At 42.9% G+C, this 22,968-nt stretch overlaps 1 protein-coding gene across 4 annotated transcripts in view; it reads right to left on the bottom strand.

Moving 5' to 3' along the window:
• dync1h1 (dynein cytoplasmic 1 heavy chain 1) overlaps window positions 1–17,041 on the bottom strand; it is a 104,176-nt gene extending 87,135 nt beyond the window's left edge. For 3 of the 4 annotated variants that reach the window (XM_033026525.1, XM_033026524.1, XM_033026526.1), the window contains exons 1-8: window positions 16,572–17,041; window positions 13,533–13,620; window positions 13,010–13,183; window positions 10,172–10,427; window positions 8,551–8,737; window positions 3,802–4,073; window positions 3,426–3,653; window positions 294–1,370 (exon numbers count right to left, since the gene is read on the bottom strand). In XM_033026525.1, coding sequence (XP_032882416.1) covers window positions 294–1,370; window positions 3,426–3,653; window positions 3,802–4,073; window positions 8,551–8,737; window positions 10,172–10,427; window positions 13,010–13,183; window positions 13,533–13,620; window positions 16,572–16,830 — 2,541 coding nt within the window. In that variant the 5' untranslated portion in view covers window positions 16,831–17,041. The remainder of the gene's footprint in view (window positions 1–293; window positions 1,371–3,425; window positions 3,654–3,801; window positions 4,074–8,550; window positions 8,738–10,171; window positions 10,428–13,009; window positions 13,184–13,532; window positions 13,621–16,571) is intronic. The other variant, XM_033026527.1, reaches the window with a different exon arrangement.
• Between the last annotated feature and the right edge of the window lie 5,927 nt (window positions 17,042–22,968).

The following is a 22,968-nucleotide window of genomic DNA, read 5'->3' as shown; positions in this document are numbered from 1 at the left end:
CTCCTGCCACTTCGGTGGTTATTGGGGTGGCTGCAGTGTCCTATGTGAGATCTTTAAATTCATGTAGATGGGCTTGTTGATGCAAATATGTGGACATTTTGGGATGTTGTGCTCTCCTTCCACTCTTAAAAATAACCTGCATTGTTCCCCACTGTTAAAACTCTAGGCATGCAATGCTTTGTGAGATTCTCCATTTAGAAGATGTAGGTCGGGGATTCCCAGGGTCAGTCAGTGCCCAATCAGCAACTCAATTACACTCATGCAAAAAGAAGAACTATTAAACGCGCACAAACCTTTTCCTGGAAGCTGAAAACACTCTCTGCCAAGCGTTGGACATAAGGATCCAATTTGTATGATTCCCAGACTAATGCAATTCCTTCAGCTATCAATCCTTGAACTTCTCTTTTCAGGCCAGCAACCAAAAGGGATATTGAGATTCTCTCTTCTACCTTCTCGCATGTTCTCTCATAGGTACGAACACTTTCAATCAGAGAAATTGCAAATGGATACAGCTGGTTTGCTTGGTGAGCCTTGTTTACAATTGCGAGCGGAACGCGGAACCCAAGCCACTTAAGATTGCGGACTTCTTTGGAAAGTGTGATAATCTCAGGCAGAAAGTTGACTTTCAACTTCAGGACATTCCCACTGCGGCCACGAGTACGAGTGCTTTCTATGGTGAAGATACGACCGGACACACCGAGGTTGCGCTGTTGGACCTTTCTTGCCCAGTCGTCAAAGATCTCTTGTGTGTTGAGCTTCATGCGAAAGCTGTCACCATCTTGTTTTAGTTTTTGTCCTTCTACATGATTCTCCCAACCCTTTCCAAGGACATCTTCCACACGCTTCATGTAGGCCGTGAGTTGTCGGTCAATCTGTTTTGCCCAAATAATAGAGCCGGAAACAGGAGGCAAGTCACGGACATGACTCATCTTACAAGCTTGACTCTGTGGGTACTGCACTTTGAACTTGTCGTGCAAGGCTTCAATGTCATCTTTCACACGCTGGATGAGCTGCGTTTGATATTCACGAATCGCACCTCGAATGTGTGGACGAACAAAGAGGGCATTGAATCGGGAAAATATTCTGAACATTTCATTGGCATTTTTCGCAGTGCCAAGCTGGTCTCTGAGCCGGGCTGTAATGCGCGTTTCCACTCTGTCGATACGCTCATCGTAGCGCTTGAGTGCCGCTTCCCAAGCTTCAGTTCCTTCTTTGGAAACATCCAATCCGTCAACCTCCTTGACATTTTCATAAGCAAGGTTTACTTCTTCAATAGCATTTGCATCGGCTGCATCGAATAAAACTTCTGCTACTTTCATGTCCTGCGGCTCAGGCCCTTCCCCCTGGGATTGCTGTGCGATGGCAGTTACCTGTACAAGTTGAAACAGGGAAAGTAATACAATCATCATTCTTTACTTAGGAAATAACAAGTAAAAAAATTAGATACAATGCTATGTCAAAAACACAGAGAGGAATTTTGCTGCCCGATGGAAGGGATAATATTCAAAATATATAAAACCAATTCAATGGATGAATATGATTCAAAAGTAGATTAAGCCAGAACTTTAATTTGCAGTAATTAACTGGTGGTATCTTAATTATCACATTTCTGCTGAAAACACAAAATAAACTTATTTGTGTTATGTTGTGGGAAGAGTTATTCAGGGCTGATTTCACTTTTCAGTTTAGCAGAACTATGACTGGAGAACCTGAAATTTGGCCAAGTTTTTCAGTTCAAATGTTACTTGTTTCTCTAATGGTCACTATTTTTCCCCTTCTCAGTCCTCTTCTCTTCATTTTACAGCAGATTTTCAACAGACAAAACAACGTAATATTCAATTTCTTGGGGAGAATTAACATCATAAATTCTGAACAAGATCATAAGTGATAGGAGCGGAATTAGGCACTTCAGCCCATCAAGTCTACTCCACCATTCAATCGTGGCTGAACTACCTCCTAACCCCATTCTCCTGCCTTCTTCCTATAATCCCTGACACCCGTACTAATCAAGAATCCAGCTATCTCTGCCTTAAAAATATCAATTGACTTGGCCTCCACAGCCTTCTGTGGCAAAGAATTCCACAGATTCACAGAACAGACAAGCAAAATAAAAAGTCCTTATTAAGTCACGGTAAATAAAAAGCTCATTCCTTCTCTCCAGTGATGCTGCCTGTCCCTCTGAGTTACTCCAGCATTTTGTGTCTATCTTTGATTTAAACCAGCATCTGCAGTTCCTTCCTACAAATAAAAAGTGTGTGTGTGTTTTTCCTGTTAGTTTAAACTTGGATGTATGCACACAAGGGGTTGGATCACCCAACAAAACATCCATCAGCCAAATGCCATGGCAGTAAACTACAAAGCCTTCTCAATGCTGCTGAACCCCCAACCAAATCCAGTACATCAATCCGACAGAGGAATTCAACCTGCTGGATGTGCTAGTCTGTGTGTGAGGATTAGGTGGTGGGTGTCCCATGGTGGACCCATACTGACCACTGCAATAAACCACATCTTTCAATCGGCCTTGGAGCAGCACCGTAAAACTGACATCCTGATTTTTCCTGCGGATGGTTGGGTTCACAACCCCCCCCCACCTTCCCGATTCTGAACTCCAGCTAATCTTATCCTTAGTATCTGACATGACTCTCCCCATTACAGATCTTGGAGGCATATTACTTATCATGAAAGTTGCCAATTTAATTTGACATTGATTTCTATTGTTCTTTACAACAATGGAAGTATCCATATTACAAAAACAGTCTATAGAGTCTAGATGCAGGACTTAATTTTACGTGTACAATTCCTTTCAATGAAGACTCCCTAAATTATACTTCAGTTTAGTATTTTTTAAAGTTCTAAAGCCTTTGTTATTCCTGTATGATGCAGCTCTACGGGTACAGGTGTCTGAAGAAGGGTTTCGGCACGAAACGTTGCCTATTTCCTTCGCTCCATAGATGCTGCTGCACCCGCTGAGTTTCTCCAGCATTTTTGTGTACCTTCTACAGGTATCTAACCTGGTAGAAACCCGCACCTGCTATTCAAGACCTCACACTATTTAGAGGTCCAAGTACAATGAGCCGTGGCAGAGGCTGGATCACTAGACGTGCAGGCTACCCAAAGTAAAAGCCAAGAGGTCCAGCTCTTTGCATTGTGGTGGAAGGTGAGTGAGGAGATTAGTCTTGCTGGAAAGTGGATGTTTAGTGGTTCACTGGTCATTGAAGCGCCACACCAAACTACCAATTATGTTGATCTGGAAATGTGTCAGACGTGGCCCATTAATCCTGTTATTTTCAAAAGAATCCCTGCATTTGTGGTCAATCACTTCTTGTAATAACGAGAATGATGAACATGGTTGTAACAGTGCGATGCTATTACAGCAAACAGACTGCATCCAACTGCAGCTCGTGCTGCTTAACTCTGTGAATTACCTGGGGTCGAAGAACTCGGACAATGACAGCCCTCAGCTGTTCATGCTGTCGTCTGAACTTTCTCATTTGGTCAAGACGAGCCTGCAGCCTGCGATGAGCAGGATTGATTCGCCAAACCATCTTAAGATTCTCTTCACGCTTTCTTTTCACAATATCTCGAAGCAAAACCTGAAGTTTCTCATACTCGTCATCCCAAGTCTGGAAGACTTCAAAACATGCCACCATCACCTGAAAAACAAAACACTCTAAATAAAATTCAATCTCAACTTCAATATAATACTCTAGCTGAGATTACACACCCAAATTAAAAAAAACTTGAATTGTATGATAATGCGAAACAAAAACAGAAATCAAAACGTCTTAAGTCTCAAGCTACCTTCTCAAATTCTTCATAAGCAACATGCATCAGTTTTCGCGTTCCCAAGACTTTCAGCAACTGGGAGCTCAGATCTCTTGAAATTGCTTCCACTAATCTCAAGGCTCGTTGAATAGGGTATTTTGTGTTTCTGATTTTTCGCAAGTGTGTGAAGATTGCAACAAGAGCTTGTCTGATTTTATCCAGTTCAGTTGCAGACAGCAAATCATTCAACGGGAAATCCTTCATCAGAGGATTATAGTCGTTTACAGTTTCCAATGCTTGTTTAAGTCCTGTTACATTAGGAAAGAAAACACAGTAAAACCATGTTAAAAACCAGTTTCATTCATTTATACACCAGTACTATATTCAGTGGTCAGGATGGATTACATAGCTGTAAGTGTGATATGGTATTCGTGCTGCAGAAGTATTTTGACAATACCATTGTGCTGGAAACCTGGGACAAACCCCTGCCTTCCCCATTGCTGTGTACTTGTGGTAGACACCAGTTGAATTCAATCCACCAATGGCGTTTCCGCAGAAATGGAAGTCATGGTGACCTCATCACCACATGATCAGGAATGAAGGAATGTTCCTGTGGGGATTGGTGTTGGTTAGTTGGCAGATATAGTGCAGCCATTCCCTACTGAGAACAGGGCTGTGTTGATCCATATGTCAACAAACAGGTGATTTGTCTCGCATCACCTGATAGTCATAGAGCCATATACAGCATGGAAACAGGCCCTTCGGTCCACCTTGTTGACCAAGTTGGCATACTGGGATGGTCCCATTTGCCTGCATTTGACCCATGGCCCCTTAAACCTCTCCTATATATCTGTTCAAATGCCTTTTAAAAGTCATAATTGTATCTACTTCTACAGCTTCATTTGAAAGCTCATTCCATATAAGATTGCACTCCTGAGGTCCCTTTTGAAAACTTTCCCCTTACACCTTAAGCCTCTAGTTCTAGAATCTGCTACCCTGTGAAAAAGACTAAGTGTTCACTTTATCCATGCCCCTCATGATCTTGTACGCATCGATAAAGTCACCCCTCAGCCCCCTATGTTCCAAAGAAAAAAAGTATCAGACTATCCAATCTTACATAGATACATAGAAAATAGGTGCAGGAGTAGGCCATTCGGCCCTTCGTGTCCGCACCGTCATTCAATGTGATCATGGCTGATCATCCACAATAAGTACCCCGTTCCTGCCATCTCCTCATATCCATTGATTCCACTAGCCCTAAGACCTATCTAACTCTCTTTTGAATGCATCCAGAGAATCTGCCTCCACTGCCTTTTGAGGCAGAGAATTCCATAAATTCACAACTCTCTGGGTGAAAAAGTTTTTCCTCATCTCAGTTCAAATTGCCTACCCCTTATTCTTAAACAGTGCCCCCTGTTTCTGGACTCCCCCAACATCGGGAACACGTTTCTTGCATCTAGCATGTCCAATCCCTGAATAATTTTATACAGTGCCCTCCATAATGTTTGGGTCAAAAAGCCATCATTTATTTATTTGCCTCTGTACTCCACAATGAGATTTGTGATAGAAAATATCACATGTTGTTAAAGTGCACATTGTCAGATTTCAATAAAGGCCATTTGTATACATTTTGGTTTCACCATGTAGAAATTACAGCAGTGTTTATACATAGTCCCCCCCATTTCAGGACACCATAATGTTTGGGACACATGGCTTCACAGGTGTTTGTAATTGCTCAGGTGTGTTTAATTGCCTCCTTCATGCAGGTATAAGAGAGCTCTCAGCACCTAGTCTTTCCAACTTTTATTGCTGTTTATCAACATGCGGACCAAAGTTGTGCCAATGAAAGTCAACAAAGCCATTATGAGACTGGTGAGCTTACTAATCGCAAAGGGACTGGCAGGCCAAGGAAGACCTCCACAGCTGATGACAGAAGAATTCTCTCCATAATAAAAAAAAATCCCCAAACACCTGTCTGACAGATCAGAAACACTCTTCAGGAGTCAGGTGTGGATTTGTCAATGACCACTGTCCACAGAAGACTTCATGAACAGAAATACAGAGGCTACACTGCAAGATGCAAACCACTGGTTAGCCGCAAAAGAGGATGGCCAGGTTACAGTTTGCCAAGAAGTACTTAAAAGAGCAACCACAGTTCTGGAAAAAGGTCTTGTGGACAGATGAGACGAAGATTAACTTATATCAGAGTGATGGCAAGAGCAAAGTATGAAGGAGAGAAGGAACTGCCCAAGATCCAAAGCATACCACCTCATCTGTGAAACACGGTGGCAGGGTTGTTATGGCCTGGGCATGTATGGCTGCTGAAGGTACTGGCTCACTTTTCTTCATTGATGATACAACTGCTGATGGTAGTAACATAATGAATTCTGAAGTGTATAGACACATCCTATCTGCTCAAGTTCAAACAAATGCCTCAGAACTCATTGGCCGGCGGTTCATTCTACAGCAAGACAATGATCCCAAACATACTGCTGAAGCAACAAAGGAGTTTTTCAAAGCTAAAAAATGGTCAATTCTTGTGTGGCCAAGTCAATCACCCGATCTGAACCCAATTGAGCATGCCTTTTATATGCTGAAGAGAAAGCTGAAGGGGACTAGCCCCCAAAACAGGCATAAGGTTAAGACAGTTGCAATACAGGCCTGGCAGAGCATCACCAGATAAGACACCCAGCAACTGGTGATGTCCATGAATCGCAGACTTCAAGCAGTCATTGCATGCAAAGGATATGCAATAAAATACTAAACATGACTACTTTCATTTAAATGACATTGCTGTGTCCCAAATATTATGGTGCCCTGAAATTGGGGGGGGGGGGGGGGGGGGGGGGGGGGGAGAGATTATGTATAAACACAGATGTAATTTATACATGGTGAAACCAAAATGTATAAAAATGGCCTTTATTAAAATCTGACAATGTGCACTTCAACAACATGTGATTTTTTCTATTACAAATCTCAAATTGTGGAGTATAAAGGCAAATAAATAAATGATGGGTCTTTGTCCCAAACATTATGGAGAGCACTGTACGTTTCTACAAGATCTCCTCTCATCCTTCTAAATCCCAGTGAATACAAGCCCAGTCGTTCCATGCTTTCTTCATATGACAGTCCTGCCATCCCGGGAATTAACCTGGTGAACCTACGCTGCACTCCCTCAATAGCAAGAATGTCCTTCCTCAAATTAGGAGACCAAAACTGCACACAATACTCCAGGTGTGGTCTCACCAAGGCCCTGTACAATTGCAGAAGGGCCTCTTTGCTGTCATGAAGGCCAACATGCCATTCGCTTTCTTCATTGCCTGCTGTACCTGCATGCTTACTTTCAATGACTGATGCTCATGGACACCCAGGTCTCGTTGTACTTCCCCTTTTCCTAATATGACACCATTTAGATAATAATCTGCCTTCTTGGTCTTGCCACCAAAGTGGATAACCTCACTTTTATCCACATTATAACCTTCACATTTAGCCCACTCTCTCAACCGATCCAAGTCACCCTGCATTCTCATCACAGTTCACACTGCCACCCAGCTTTGTGTCACCTGCAAATTTGCTAATGTTACTTTTAATTCCTTCATCTAAATAATTTATATTGTAAATAACGGTGGTCCCAGCACCGAGCCTCGCGGCACCCCACTAGTCACTACCTGCCATTCTGAAAGAGACCCGTTAATTCCTACTCTTTGTTCCCTGTCTGCAAACCAATTTTCTATCCATGTCAATACCCTACCCCTAATACCATGTGCTCTAATTCTGCCCATAAATCTTCTGTGTGGGGCCTTATCAAAGGCTCTCTGAAAGTCGATGTACACTATATCCACTGGCTTTCCCTTATCTATTTTACTTATTACATCCTCAAAAAATTCCAGAAGATTAGTCAAGCAAGATTTACCCTTGCTGACGGACCGATCCTGTTACTGCTATCCAAATGCGCTGTTATTACATCTTTAATAATTGACTCCGGCATCTACCCCACCACCGATGTCAAGCAAACTGGTCTATAATTCCCTGCTTTCTTAAAATGTGGGATAACATTAGCTACCCTCCAATGCACAGGAGCTGATCCAGTATCTATAGAACATTGGAAAATTATCACTAATGTGTCCACGATTTCTAGGGCCACCTCCTGAGTACCCTGGGAAGCAGTCCATCAGGCCCTGGGGATTTATCAGCCTTCAGTCCCATCAGTCTACCCAACACCATTTCATGACTAATGTGAATTTCCTTCAGTTCCTCCGTCACCCAACCTATATATTTACCTATAACACAAGACCTGGTGAATCTCTTCTGCACCCTATTCAACTTAATGACATCATTGCTTTTTACCGATTCACAATACTGAATATTTTCAAATGGTTACCAGTGCAAAGTAATACAATATTTGATTAACATATCTATGACCTAGATCAATATTAATCACTGATTAATCATAATTCCAGAAATAGGGAAATATTGTCATTTGCTGCCACAATAGCAAACGACAATCTGAGCAGAAGCATTCAGGCTTCTACTTAGGTGCATTTTTATTGTGGAATGGCCATTGAATAAGTTATACACAACATCTGTTAAGTTATTTCTGCTGTTTATGAACATTTTAATGGTCAGATACAGATTTGTCTCGGAGTTAGATTTTGAAAGGTGGCAAAGCATTCAACGATCAATGATTTAGTATTGTTAAGGGGAGGGGAAATTATGCTCTGTAAAAATCCCTGGTGACTAGCATTGCCGTCTAAAGGGTGTGTTTTAACAGGTTTTCATACGCACCAGTGTCAGTGTCAAAGCTCACAGTGGCATGAAAACGTTTGCCATGTTTGAGAATTTCCAAAGTGAGGAGCACCTCTCCACTTTCCCGTTTTTCTTGAATGCGATACAAGGCTCTTTCTAGATTCAACCAGAAGCTGATTTCCTGCAGAGCAGTTCCAGAGGCAGGATCACGATCAAGCTTGGTTACCTAAAAATAACATTTTGATTAGAAAGAACACGTAAGAAATAAACTCGTACCAATTTAATTAAATCATGGCTGTTTTTTTTTTTTTAAATCGACGAACTGAATAACGGTACATAGATAATCTGTGAGTTTTCAAGAGTGGCTCACACACCTGGCGGTTGTACAGATGGCAAGAAGTTAACTAAAATATAAAGTAAATGTGATGGTTTATTTTAGCCACAACTGAAAATAACAGGCATGAGAATTGTTGGGTATCTAGCACATGCCTGCTCTGGGAATTGCATGCTAAATTTGGTGAAACCGATAAAGCAAAAGGAGGTGGTAAATTAGACTTCAACTAGACCTCAACAACCAGTCACTGGAAAACGTGGATAGGTGATGTCACCTAGCCATGTTCTCCAGGGTTGTTGCCCGGCCCACTGAGTTACTCCAGCACTCTGTGTCTTTTTTTGTAAACCAGCAGTTCCTTGTTTCTTGGTCCTAGAAACATACTTTTGTATGTAAAATATCTGAACTTGGTGAGTCTTGAGAATGTCCCCACTATTAGTTTGCTGTCAATTGTCTGAGAAAGGTCCAGGACTACACAAGCAGGAGATAAAGGAAAATTCACAGAGCAAAGACACAAAGTGCTGGAATTACTCAGCAGGTCAGGCAGCACCTCATCTCCACTGAGTTACTCCAGCACTTTGTCTTATTTTGTTAACCTGCATCTGCTGTTCCTTGTTTATACGTTAAAAGTAGCTCGTAGTGCTGAAAAGTAGTCCGATTTAATGATTATGAAGGTTCGCAGCACCCTTTATATGCATGCTTTTCATTTGTAAAAACTAAAGTAGTACCATCCAGCTGCTACAGTTGTGGTAAGCTCATCCATCTATATTCTGCTCCTAGGAGTAACATGACACCATATTGTGATCTGTTTCCATTGCAATTCTGAGGGAATTGGAGATTCACAACTTAATTGAAATTAAATCTTGTACTTATATATTTCCGAGTGAATTACTTGCTTGCATGAGGTAAATCTTAAACTAACTAGCTTATCGTTGGGTAAATAAATTCTGATGTGTACTATAATGAGTTATTAATAATGTTGTACACAAAAATGCTGGAGAAACTAGGCGGGTGCAGCAGCATCTATGGAGCGAAGGAAATAGGCAATGTTTCGGGCCGAAACCCTTCTTCAGACTGATGGGGGGGTGGCGGGGAGAAGAAAGGAAAAAGGGAGGAGGAGGAGCCCGAGGGCTGAGGGATGGGAGGAGACAGCCCGAGGGCCGAGGAAGGGGAGGAGACAGCAAGGGCTAACAAAATTGGGAGAATTCAATGTTCATGCCCGCAGGATGCAGACTCCCCAAGCCGGAATATGAGGTGCTGTTCCTCCAACTTCCGGTGTTGCTTTACATTTAATAATGTTGTGTTGGGTCACCTGTTTAATAGTCTTACCTTCTGGATTTCTCTGATCCAGCGGTTCACACCAGACTGCAATTGGTTGAGGAAGGTTGGATCCTCAACTTTATCACCAAAATCGGTGACTTTGGGTTTCTCTCCATGTTCATAGCAGTGTTTGGCTACATTGGTTAGGACTGGGTGGATTGGAAGACTGATCTCTGGGATCTCAATATTCTGCTGCAAATGTAGAAGACCCATCTCCAGCTCCGCAATCTTTTTCTCAACAGATGGCGCCATTTTATCACCGTCCCTGATAAAGGCGAGGGGAAAAAAGAATAGTATTTTAAACAAATGCTTGACCTAAGCATACTCTTCATTCTCAGATTTTGCTGCACTGATTACCCACTGAAGTCACATGATTTTGCTCCAGATAAGAATCAAACTTATTACAACTAAAATCATAATCAATACATTTCTATTTTGCTGTTATGCTATTGATTTAGTATGATAGCAATTGGGGCTCTACATCTCATCTTTCTACGAAATACATCAGTTTATTCTACATCACGCCTAACTCACATTCTCAACTTGAAGAATTTCAAGTTTTATGCTGGAAATAAAAATATTTAATTAATTGCAAGGTAACACCTGACAAATGGAGGGACAACTTCCTAGGAAGCACAATATTTAAATACTTTCTAGCCAGAGGTACGATGTCAAGAATTTGTCAGATTCAAGAGCAGAACTCTTTATGCAAGGAGTTTGTTGCATAAGAGGTTTTGACTTATGGTTGAGAACACTGGCATTGGTGAAGATAAACAGTTGTTGAATCCTCAGGATTTTATAGGTGGTTGAGTGATCAGATTCTATGTAAAGATGTTGTCTATAATATCCAGTAGCTTGCAATGAAAAGGAAATAAGATGGCGTTTGCCTCGCCAATAGTCGTATCAGGACTTTATGGACTGATGATAGGGGAAGTGACAGTGGGCTGATGGTAGGGGAAGTGGAAAAACAAGTCCATTAAGGGATTTACAGAGGAATGGCAGTAACAGCACTGGGTGGAAGAGAGAAATTTGGGCGGAAAATTGTGTAAAAGGATCGAAGACATTGGGAGTGACATCTCCGGGGACCGATATTGCAAGGAAGTAGGAATTCCCCGTATCTGGAACAGGGAGTCGGAAAACTCTCTCAGCATGTCAGGCCAGTTCAGTGTGTGGGTGATATCCCAGTTTAGTAATAGAAGTCAATGCTGTATGCTAAGTAAATGCAAGGGTTAATGGAACCGTGTCATCTGCCAACAAACTACCCATGCCACCTTCATTCACATCCAAATCATTCACACATGACATAGGGGCCCAGCACCCAACCCCTTGGCACAACACAGATAAACAAGTTTATCTCTTCAATAGCAGCTGTACCTTTTTTCTTCTCCAACTTCAACTGTGGCTTTTATATTAATCGTTACCCAGTCAGCTTAGGGTTGCACTCTACAGATTATAGAAACATAGAAAAATAGGTGCACGAGTAGGCCATTCGGCCCTTCGAGCCAGCACCGCCATTCAATATGATCATGGCTGTTCCATCTAAAATCAGTACCCTGCTTTTTCCCCATATCCCTTGATTCCTTTAGCCCTAAGAGCTAAATCTAGCTCTCATGAAAACTTCCAATGAATTGGCCTCCACTGCCTTCTGTGGCAGCGAATTCCAGTTTCACAACTCTCTGGGTGGAGAAGTTTTTCCTCATCTCAGTCTTAAATGGCCTAATTATAATTATCTTCAGTATAAGCAAGGGTGAATAGATCGGTACACAAACTGAACTTGTGTAGTTTTTAATGTCCAGAAGGGTGAGCTAGTGATGGACTTCACAAAGTAAATGAAAATCTGAATTTAAGAATATATGCATTGAATTTAAAAACAAGCCAATGGAGTGAGTTACTGCAAAATCTACTAAGAATCTTCAATGTTTGAATGACCTGTCCTTCAGAAGTCTTGTCACAGTTAATCATTTCAGGAAAGCATATGAATGAGTTTCTCCTGACTGTCACAAATGACATCTTTAAATTTAAATTGCTAATGTGAGGAATTTAAAAAACCTAGTTGGACAAAAAGGCACCAAATTATTTAAATGTTAAATCACTTATTGTTCATAGACGAGTCTATTACTAGGCTGATTTAGGCTCAGGCTGAATTTGTCTTTATATTAAGAATGGCAAAATGAGATTTTAAAAGCTCCAACAGACTATCTATTCCTATGGGACAGCTACCCCATCAGTTATCTTCTGTGTTGGATCATGGCTGCATTTCTGACCAGCAGTGTTTGGGTTATGAACGGATGGGACCCTGCCATAACCTATCTTCTCACTCTCCCAGTTCAAAAGAAATCTCCTTGACCTAAATGTTTTTATTGTTTTCTCACCACGAAGGCTGCTTGACCTGTTGATTACTTCCAGCATTTGTCCACCCCCTCAGATTTCCAGCATCAACATGCACCAAAAGCATTATTTTTGTTTTCTCAACAAGTGGTTGGTCCTTAGTCAATATGCAAAACCTTTCAGTAACTTTCGGCTTCGACCGCCGGTTGCGGATGGCTCCACTGCCCCGACTGCGGGAGAATAATGGAACGTGGGGGATCCTCTGTGGTGGATGTTTATGTTAACTTTTATGTAGTTGTGTGTCTTGTTGCTTTTTTTTTAAAAGTATGGCTGTACGGTAATCTGAATGTCACTGTACCTTAATTGGTACACGTGACAATAAACCGACCTTGAAACCTTAAAATTTGCTGCCGTACTGCAAATTAATCCGTTTTTTTCAAATAATTGATTTTTTTTAAAGCAATTATAGAAATACTAGTCTTAACTTCTTCATAAAAGAAAATATAAAATAACAATTACCTGTCAGCTTTGCCGGATTCTCTGATGTACGATTTGAAGAATGGAGCAACTGCATTGCTGATGATTGAATGCAATGTTTCATATGGGGAATCTTCACTGAGTGTTATAACACGCATTTGAGATGAAATTGGTTTATCTGCATCAATAACTGGAGTGCGCTTAATAAAAGCCAAACTAGAAAGAAAAACATTTTGGGAGATAAATTTTAAATAACTAGATTACACAGAAACATTCCTTATCCAAGGTAAGAAGAAATAAACACTTGGCTACTTTTTCAAACTAGATTAAATAGCATTGTAGGAATAATTATTGGTCACAAACCCTTACATCATCATTTTAAACACAGAGCAGAACATAGTTTCTGCCAAATACTACTGCATAGAATTCAGTTTATATGACATAAAATACTGTATATGCAAAATTAAAGACCAACTATATGGAAGGAGAATGTAAACTAACCGAAACTTAATTTTGGTCAAACAAGAAAATCTGTTTAAATGCCAATAAATCAAAAACTCAGTACCTGTTAGATTTAAGTCCATAATGAATATCAGTGTTTATGTTGTAAGCAATGTGCTCTTTTTCCTCTTCCCCTTCATCTCCAACATCCTCTGTCAAATAAAAAGAATAGTTTAATATAGAAAATCGATAAATTTTACATAAAATATTTAAGTTATTAATCATGACAGATATATTGGAAGATGGTAGTATCTACACACAGTTTAAGCCCCAACATGGGCTGTTATGACAGAGAACCCAAAACAGTACTGTAGTTGGTTTCAACATTTTTGTGCTGGCCAGTAAGGAACTGGAAATGACAATGCCCCAATCTCTTCAATCACTAAACATTGTGTAGGGCGGAGGGACAATGAGAAATTTAAATAGTAATTCAAGAATTAACTTTCAATAATTCCGGGGAGTGCCCGCATGAAACAAATAACAGCAAAATGACAAGAGAACACAACAGTACTAGCTCACAAACAGACGATTTTTTCTGTATAAAAATTACAGTTGGCAATAGTTTCTTCCTAATGTCACAAATGACATCTATAAATTTAAATTACTGCAAGAAATTTTAAACTTGGATGATAAAGGCAACCAATAATCTAAACATGAAATTACTTACTGTACTAGGACTGGACACTCGAAGCTTTAAAAGCCAATTGAAGGTTAAGCTGATAATCAATTGAAGAACATTTAAGATGGATAAATCGATGTAAGTACTACAGACACAAGGAAGTCGAGATGCTAGTTTATGAATAACAACAGTGCTGGAGTAACTGGGTGTTACAAACCCCCCCCTCCCCCCCATTACCCCTATCTTCCTTGTGCCCCATCTGGATGCACACACATTTCTCCCTTTCCCCATCCACCCATACTCCTTCCCCTGGCTTCTCATTTCATGCTTCTTCTATCCTTATCACAGTGCCTCGCATTGTTTTTGTCTTTTCATCTCTGCCCTTTGTTCAACCATCTGCCTCTTACCCCCCCCCCCCCCCCCCCCCCCGTATCACTTAAGAGAGACACAAATTGCTGGAGAATCTCCTGATAGAAGGAACGGGTGATGTTTCCGGACGAGACCCTTCTTCAGACTGAGAGTCAGGAGTGAGGGAGACACAGAGATATGGATGGGTAAGATGTGAAAATGAGACATCAATAGGGACGAATATCAAGGAAAGAGTAGAATAGAGCATTGTTAGCTATGGGAAGGTGACAACGAAGCATTCAAAGATAAAAATTGAATCAAGGGGACAGTCAGACAGGTCAGAGAACTAGGATGGGGAGAGAGGGAAAGCAAGAGTTACTTGTTAGAGAACTCAATATTCATACCGCTGGGTTGTAAGCTGCCCACATGAAATATGAGGTGCTGTTCCTCCTATATGCATTAGGCCTCACTCTGACAGTGGAGGAGGCCCAGGACAGGAAAGGGAATGGGAGGGGGAGTTAAAGTGTTTAGCAACCGGGAGATCGTGCAGGTTTAGGCAGAAGGAAGGTGTTTAGCGAAGCGATCGCTGAGCCTGCGCTTGGTCTCGCCGATATATAGGAATCCACACCTGGAACAGTGGATATAGTAGATGAGATTGAAGGAGGTGCAAGTGAACCTGCCGCACCTGAAAAGACTGTTGAAATCCTTGGACGGAGTCGAGGGAGGAGGTATAGGGACAGGTGTTACATCTCAGGTGAAAATACCTGTGGGGGGGGGTGTGGTTTGAGTGGGAAGGGACTAGCTAACCAGGGAGTTGCAGAGGGAACGGTCTCTGTGGAAAGGGGTGGAGATGGGAAGATGTGGCTAGTGGTGGGATCCGGTTGGAGGTGGCGTTCTCCACCAAATCTTCTGCTCCACCTATCACTTGCTTTGTCCTGCCCCTCCTCTCTTCCAAATTTCTCTCCCCCCTCACCAAAAGCAGTCTGAAACCTGACCAGAAACATCGCCTATCCATGTTCTCCAAGGATGCTAAATGACCTGCCGAGTTACTCCAGCACTGCTTTTTTTTCTAAGTACCGTCGACTTTCAATAAACCTACACTGGTTGTAGTATTTAACATGAATATTCACAAACTCATGACTTCTTCAAAACAAAAATATAAAAATAATTCAGATGCACTTTATTACAAATATCTCGCACAAAACAAGTGACATTTCAGTATTTTCTCGTAGTCAGATATACAAAGAAATAGGCCTTTCAACCTGAATTCGTGGCAAGTATCAAATCCTACGTCTTCACCAATCCCATTTTATTTATTTCATCTGTCAGAATTTATCACTGTGTATTCAGTTTTCTAATCAAGGCAAATAGTTATCCAAATATAGGCACATAGATATTCAAATATTTATCTGTGAATAGACTATGGCAAAACCCTTGCTGCATGTTTTGTAAACATTTTCCAATTGTAATCAACATAAAAAAGGAAACATGGATTGGTCTTATTAGACGAAGAGGTGAAAATGTTCACTGATCAATTTTACAGAATATAAAGAACTAGCCCATCCGTGGAGTTAGTGCACAGACGGTGAAAAGGCGAACTGGGAGGGATCAATTTACACTGCGTTCCTTCCTCACTATAGGGCGTTACCCGCACACTCAAGCCTCTTCACAGGGATCTACCTCTCCTTACTATCTGATCGAGGAATATTAAGTACCAAATGCACCCAGAAATGACAGGTTCTCGTCTTACTATTAGAAAACAAAAGAATGTTTGGGGGGGGGGGGGGGTAGAGAAAATCGTGCGCAATGCACAGACGAAAGAAATAACTTCCCTTAACGTGAACTGTAGGAAAAAGGGAAGAGAAAGGAGCGTCTCCCAAGAGGAAATAAATGGTGCAAATTTGGAGAGCTGTCAACGACAGCAAACCTTCACCCACTCAAACTCCCCGTTATGGAATAAATGAGCTGGTTCGTGCCAGGAAGACACACAATGCTTTTATTTTGTCCCTCATATTGTGACTATTCGCTTGGGAATTCGACATTAAATTCCTCCCCGTGGTTGTCGAGCCGCGCCCTAGTTGCGGCCCAGCCCGGCCTGACCCCGCGGGTTGACGTTACACCGAGGCCCACACCAACCTTTCAAGGTGGTTCTCTCCACCAACACCGTGTGCATCTGGGGGTCGGAGAGGAATTTCTTCATCTGCTCCACCGCACTCTTCTCCTCGAATGCCGCCTCCAGCGATGCGGGCGCGTCGCCGCCATCTTCCAGCAGCAGCGGCACCAGCTTTCGGATGTGTTTCTGCAGCAGCGACACGTCGGCTACATTCTGCACCGTCACCTCCAGGCCGCTGCCGCCGCCGCCATCCTCACCCCCACCCCCACCGCCCTCCGACATGGCGAGGGACTGAGGCGGCTGCCGGGCCCACAGCTCTCAGGCGGTCTCTCTCGGTCACAGCGGGATATGAGGTGATGTGGCGGCTCCGAGCAGACACTCGGTGAGGCAATGGGTCCCTAGACCGACCGTCCTTAGACAGAGCGATCTCTGAGGCAGGCGATGTGGCTGCACCGACTCTCAGCTCGACTGCAGTCTGAGGCAATGCGACAGCCGCCCGCTCCCGCCTCCCAGGGTGAGGTAATGCAGGAACGCGCCTCCCACCCGGGCCGTCGCCTCCTCCCCTCAAACATAAACCATCTGCAGTTCTTTGCAAAGATCCTATAGCGACCCTTGGTTCTTTGTTTCCTTAGCTAAACGCTGCCATGCGCAATCCACCATCAGCATTGCAGCAAACTCGTTCCAGCCTTTCACATATTATTTGCAAATATTGTGGATCTGGTAAAGAGCCGGGTATTAATAACCCATTATCTGTTATTTGCACTTTATCAGTTTATTTATTCATGTGTGTATATATTTATATAATGGTATATGGACACACTGATCTGTTTTGTAGTCGATGCCTACTATGTTCTGTTGTGCTGAAGCAAAGCAAGAATTTCATTGTCCTATCAGGGACACATGACAATAAACTCACCTAAACTTGTATTGTGCCTTAGGTCGACACAAGCAGGTCAGGCATCTTTGGAGAAAAAGGGATAGGTGACGTTTCGGGTCGGAACCCTTTAGACCACATTCTCCAGAGATGGTGCCGAACCCGCTTAGTTACTCTATCTTTGCTATAAACCAGCAAACCAGCCGTTCGTTGTTTCTGCATCTAGGATTTGATGCCTGTTGTTGATCTGAAAGGTCTGAATGACAATAAAGGAAATTCAATTCAATTAAATCATGACCGTATTGAATCGCCTTGCAGGTCTGAAGGACAAGATGGCACACTCTTATGCACAATAACAATATGTCGATGGTTGAGATATTGCCAGAAAAAGTGCATTTGATAGGTTCGCCTCGGGATTCCCAATTCCCTTGCCAATTTTTTTTGATAGGAAACATTGCAACAATGACACTTAAATTTGAATGTGAAATTGTGTGCAATGCAGTATTACATATGCCAATTTCAACGACGTATGATGGTAAAGACACCAAGGTGACAGTAACCTCAAATATTTTACCCGTATGGTTGTCACTAACATTAACAATTTAACCCTTATGTACTGATTACACTGCATCGTTCTAGCTTACATTAACTTCTGAAAACAGAATTACAAGCTTCTGCAATTGGGACTGGTACTTCATCCTTTAATAAAAATCGAATTCAGTATAATTGCATACAGAAATTAATTACCATAATTATTCAGCAACTAAATCAGTCATGCACTAGTAATGCTCCCAAAATATTTATTGTGCGTCATTTCCAAAAATAGGATAAGTGTTCAAAAATTTAGTGATACACAACTCCAGATGTGGTACTGCACGGGATACCTTTAGTGTGAAGAAAAATATTTTAAACAAAATATTTTTACTGCAAGACTAGCCTTGTGGGAAAAGAAACTCAGTGAAAACCATCACCACATAAAGATGCCAATCTCAACTAAGGAACAGCTACCACCTAGTCACAGGTGTGACTGGAAGACCTGGAATCCCTCAATAGGCTTCTTACAGGGATGGGTCGATGCAAGACCAATATGAGCAAATGGGGCTATGCAGATGCGGCAGACACAGAATGTGAATGTGGAACATCTGTACAATCCATGCCACACCTACTAAGGTGCCCACTTCTTGGTGAACAATGCTGCCTGGAAGATCTAGTGGTGGCAAACGAGAAGGCTGTCCACTGTGCAAGAGCCTGGCTGAACATTTGAAACGTAGATGATGGACACGAAAGAAGAAAGAAGACTGCAATGCCCAACAATTGCATCATGGCTTGCTCTGATAAATTACATCTCAGGAGCGAAAGAACAGATCTGATGGTATGTTCAAAAAGGAACTGCAAATGCTGGAAAATCGAAGGTAGACAAAAATGCTGGAGAAACTCAGCGGTGCGGCAGCATCTATGGAGCGAAGGAAATAAGCAACGTTTCGGGCCGAAACCCTTCTTCAGATCTGATGATAAGTACTTCACACAGGAGGATGGTTTAATGCAAAATTCGTAACCAGGATTTTATAGTTGGAAATGGAGCAAAATGTGGGGTTAGCTGCAATTATATTGTGAAATTGAGCGTTTCTGGACAGTACAAGTATTGTTAATTGCAGCCATCTTCCAATTATCACTCCATCTACGCTTCATACTGCCTCGGCAAGGCCACCAGCATAATCAAGGACCAATCTCACCCACGTCACTCCCTCTTCTCCCCTCTGGCAAGATGTACAGAAGTGTGAAAACACATTCCTAAGATTTAGGTAAGTTTTTTCCCAGCTGTTTTCAGGCAACTGAACCATCCTATCACCGAGTACAGAGCGGTCCAGACCTACCATCTACCTCATTAGAGACCCACGGACATTCTTTTAACGGACTTTACGGGACTTAATCTTGCACTAATCGTTATTCCCATCACCTTATATCTGTATACTGTGGACGGCTTGACTAGTCTTGGCATGTAGTCTTTTCACTGACTGGATAGCACGTAACAAAACACTTTTTATTGTACCTCAGTACACGTACACAGAAGAAAAAGTCTGATCGGTGGGGGCACTGCGAGTCGGCTGCCCTGCCAGCAGTGTGTCTGTTATTTCAACTTTTGTTTTTTTTAGTGTGTCTAAATGTCTGTTTTAGTGTCTCTTGGTGTGTCTTGTGTGGGGGTGGTTGGGAGGGGAAAGGGGGGTACCGCTTTCAGTCGCCTCCTCCACGGAGAGGCAACTTTTTCCATGTCGCCTTCCTCGCGGCCTAACACCATGGATTGGAGCAGCCTTTCCTGGAGTCAGGCCCAGAGCTACAGCAGCGGGCTCAGCGTGAACTTTTCATCACGGAGCGAGCGAACCCTTGCTGGGAGTCACCAGAGAGGAGTGCTCTGATCGCTGGCCTGGTGACTTTGGCATCATGGGGCTGTGGTCTGCAGAGCTTCTAGCAGCGGGCGTGGCGTGGACTTACCATCCAGAGCCTGGGATCCCTCGCCGGGGATCGCCAGAGAAGAGCTCCGACTGCCGGCCTATAACATCCTGAAGCCGCGGTCTCCGGTAAGAAAGCACCGATTCGGGACCTCCAAGCCGTGGAGTATGTTTGACCGTCCTGACGTCAGAGTTTCAAATCATCCGGCCGGCCGTCCGTAGCGGCGACTACGATGAGTTTATGGTCCCGACCACGGATGAACAAAGGAGGACTGGCTGAACTCTGTGCCTTCCACCACAGTGAAGAATGCTGTGGTGGATGTTTGTGTTAAATCTTATTGTATATTGTGTGTTCTTCTTAATTGTATCGCTGCTGGCAAACTCATTTCACTGCACCTTCGGGTGTATGTGACGAATAAAATTGACTTTGACTTTGCATAAACTGAACTAACTACCCTGCTGGTCAACAGGGTAAGCTGCTAAATTTTTCTCCATAGAGTTTTATAGGATGTTTTACTATGTACTAAAAATTAAGGGAGACATAAGAGAATGCAATTGATGGAATCTTGACCAAAAGCAAAGTCTTGAAGAAATTCAGTAGGCCCAGGCAGCTTCTGTGGAGGGAAATGGATGGACAACATTTCGGGTCAGGGCCCTTTATCAGACTGAAGATCAGTTTGAAGGGTTCAAGAAGGAACTGCAGATGCTGGAAGATCGAAGGCACACAAAAATGCTGGAGAAACTCAGCGGGTGCAGCAGCATCTATGGAGCGAAGGAAATAGGCGACGTTTCGGGCCGAAACCCTTCTTCAAACTGATGGGGGGTGGGGGGGGGGGGAGAAGGAAGGAAAAAGGGAGGAGGAGGAGCCCGAGGGCGGGGGGATGGGAGGAGACAGCTCGAGGGTTAAGGAAGGGGAGGAGAGAGCAAGGGCTAGCAAAACTGGGAGAATTCAACGTTCATGCCATCCGGACGCAAGCAACCCAGGCGGAATATGAGGTGCTGTTCCTCCAATTTCCGGTGTTGCTCACTCTGGCAATGGAGGAGACCCAGGACAGAGAGGTCGGATTGGGAATGGGAGGGGGAGTTGAAGTGCTGAGCCACCGGGGGTTCAGGTAGGTTCTTGCCGACTGAGCGGAGGTGTTCGGCGAAACGATCGCCCAACCTCCGCTTAGTCTCACCGATGTAAATCAGCTGGTATCTAGAGCAGCGGATGCAGTAGATGAGGTTGGAGGAGATACAGGTGAACCTTTGTCGCACCTGGAACGACTGCTTGGGTCCTTGAATGGAGTCGAGGGGGGAAGTAAAGGGACAGGTGTTGCATTTCTTGCGGTTGCAACGGAAAGTGCCCGGGGAGGGGGTGGTACGGGAGGGAAGGGAAGAATTGACAAGGGAGTTGCGGAGGGAGCGGTCTTTGCGGAAGGCAGACATAGGGGGAGATGGGACGATGTGGCGAGGTCACGTTGGAGGTTCAGTTTATGCAAAGTTCCAGCATCAGTTTGAAGGGTCCTGACCTGAAATGCCTTCTGTCCACTTCACTCTGCTGATCCCATCTGGCCAGCTAAATTCAATGGCACACTATTGTCACATGTACACAAGTCCAATAAAATCCCTTTTTTGCGTACAGTTCAGTAATAATCTTAAAGACAGAGGCACAATCATATTTAAATACGTTTCCTTTAGCAGTATGCTTTTACACTATAGTTTAGTTATTTACATTCCATACACCTGCACTCTTCAAGGATTGCAAAAATTGCTAAACAAAATGCGTTAGCTAAAACTAAAAACTCAATAATTCATTGATACTTTTTGTTACATGCATCTCAGTACAGTGAAAAGCTTTGTTTTGCATTCAACCCAGTAAAATCGTACAGAAGACCTCACCTAGGTTGTACACAAGAGTCACCACAAAGTCACAAAAAGTTAATCGAAGTTTTCTCTTTTGCTCGCAGCAGCGAACCAGGCCGGCCACCATGTGGTCACAGCCGGCCCCCGCTGGGTTCTCCCCCCCTCCTTAGTTCTCGGCAGCCCCCAGCCGAGTCCCCCATCGTTTTCAGTGCCCACCTTCTTCTTCAGAAGAAGTATGAAGAAGGGTCTCGACCCGAAACGTCACCTATTCTTTCGCTCCATAGATGCTGCTTCACCCGTTGAGTTTCTCCAGCATTTTTGTCTAGCTTCGATTTTTCCAGCATCTGCAGTTCTTCCTTAAACATGTCCATGGTGGTGATCAGGCACCCAGTTTAGAAGAGAGGCAATATCAGACAGGATAAAGTCTAATAGGCATTAATACAACCAAGAACCAGCTGTCAAAAGACAGTGCTGAGGTAACTCAGCGGGTCAGGCAACATCTCTGGTGAACATGGTAGGTGACGTTTCAGGTCGGTAAAGTGTTAAATGGGCAGCTGAAGTCTGATTTGTGATTTGCTAGCTTGACTGTCCTCTGTTCCAGTCTCCTTTTCATCTACATTGTTTTTTCATCCATCTACTCCTGTGCCTTTCTTTCCTAACTTTACAAATAAAGGAAAGGAAAATTGTCCCCTCTCCTCTGCATTCCTCCATGAAATTGGGACCTATTTTCTTGGCTGATTTTGTGCACATAATTCCTGCTGATTGTTCAAACTTGGTTTCTCACCTACTCATCCAGTGTTATGCGAACTGTTCACTGGGGAGTATTTTGAAGTAAATAACATAACATTAGACATGAACATTTGTATTGTTGTTGAATGTCAGGATGGTAGTCTTTGGCGAAAGAATGATATATCAATCAGCTTGCAAGGTGACCAGGGCAACAGCAGATGGAATTTAATTGTGATAAGAGGCGATACATTCAAATAGGGTAGGAGATATACCATGAATGGAAGGGGCCTAGAGAATTGAAGAATAAAGGGAGCTTGGTCCACAAAAGGTGGTAGCAATGTACATCATGATCTTCTTGCTCTTGTAATCATTGCCTGGATGTCTAGTGGTGGGTGACTACATTGACCTGTAATAGTACCATAAGAAATGAATAGATCAAAGAACGGTATATAATTTGGGGAAATACATATTGAATATAAATCTTTATTGCTCTCCTCAATCTTGAATGACCTTTTATATTCTGAT

This window comes from Amblyraja radiata, chromosome 9 (assembly GCF_010909765.2).
Source record: "Amblyraja radiata isolate CabotCenter1 chromosome 9, sAmbRad1.1.pri, whole genome shotgun sequence".
NCBI lineage: Eukaryota > Metazoa > Chordata > Chondrichthyes > Rajiformes > Rajidae > Amblyraja > Amblyraja radiata.
The sequence above is the reverse complement of the archived record's forward strand: the minus strand, read 5'-3'. Positions and strand labels throughout refer to the sequence as shown.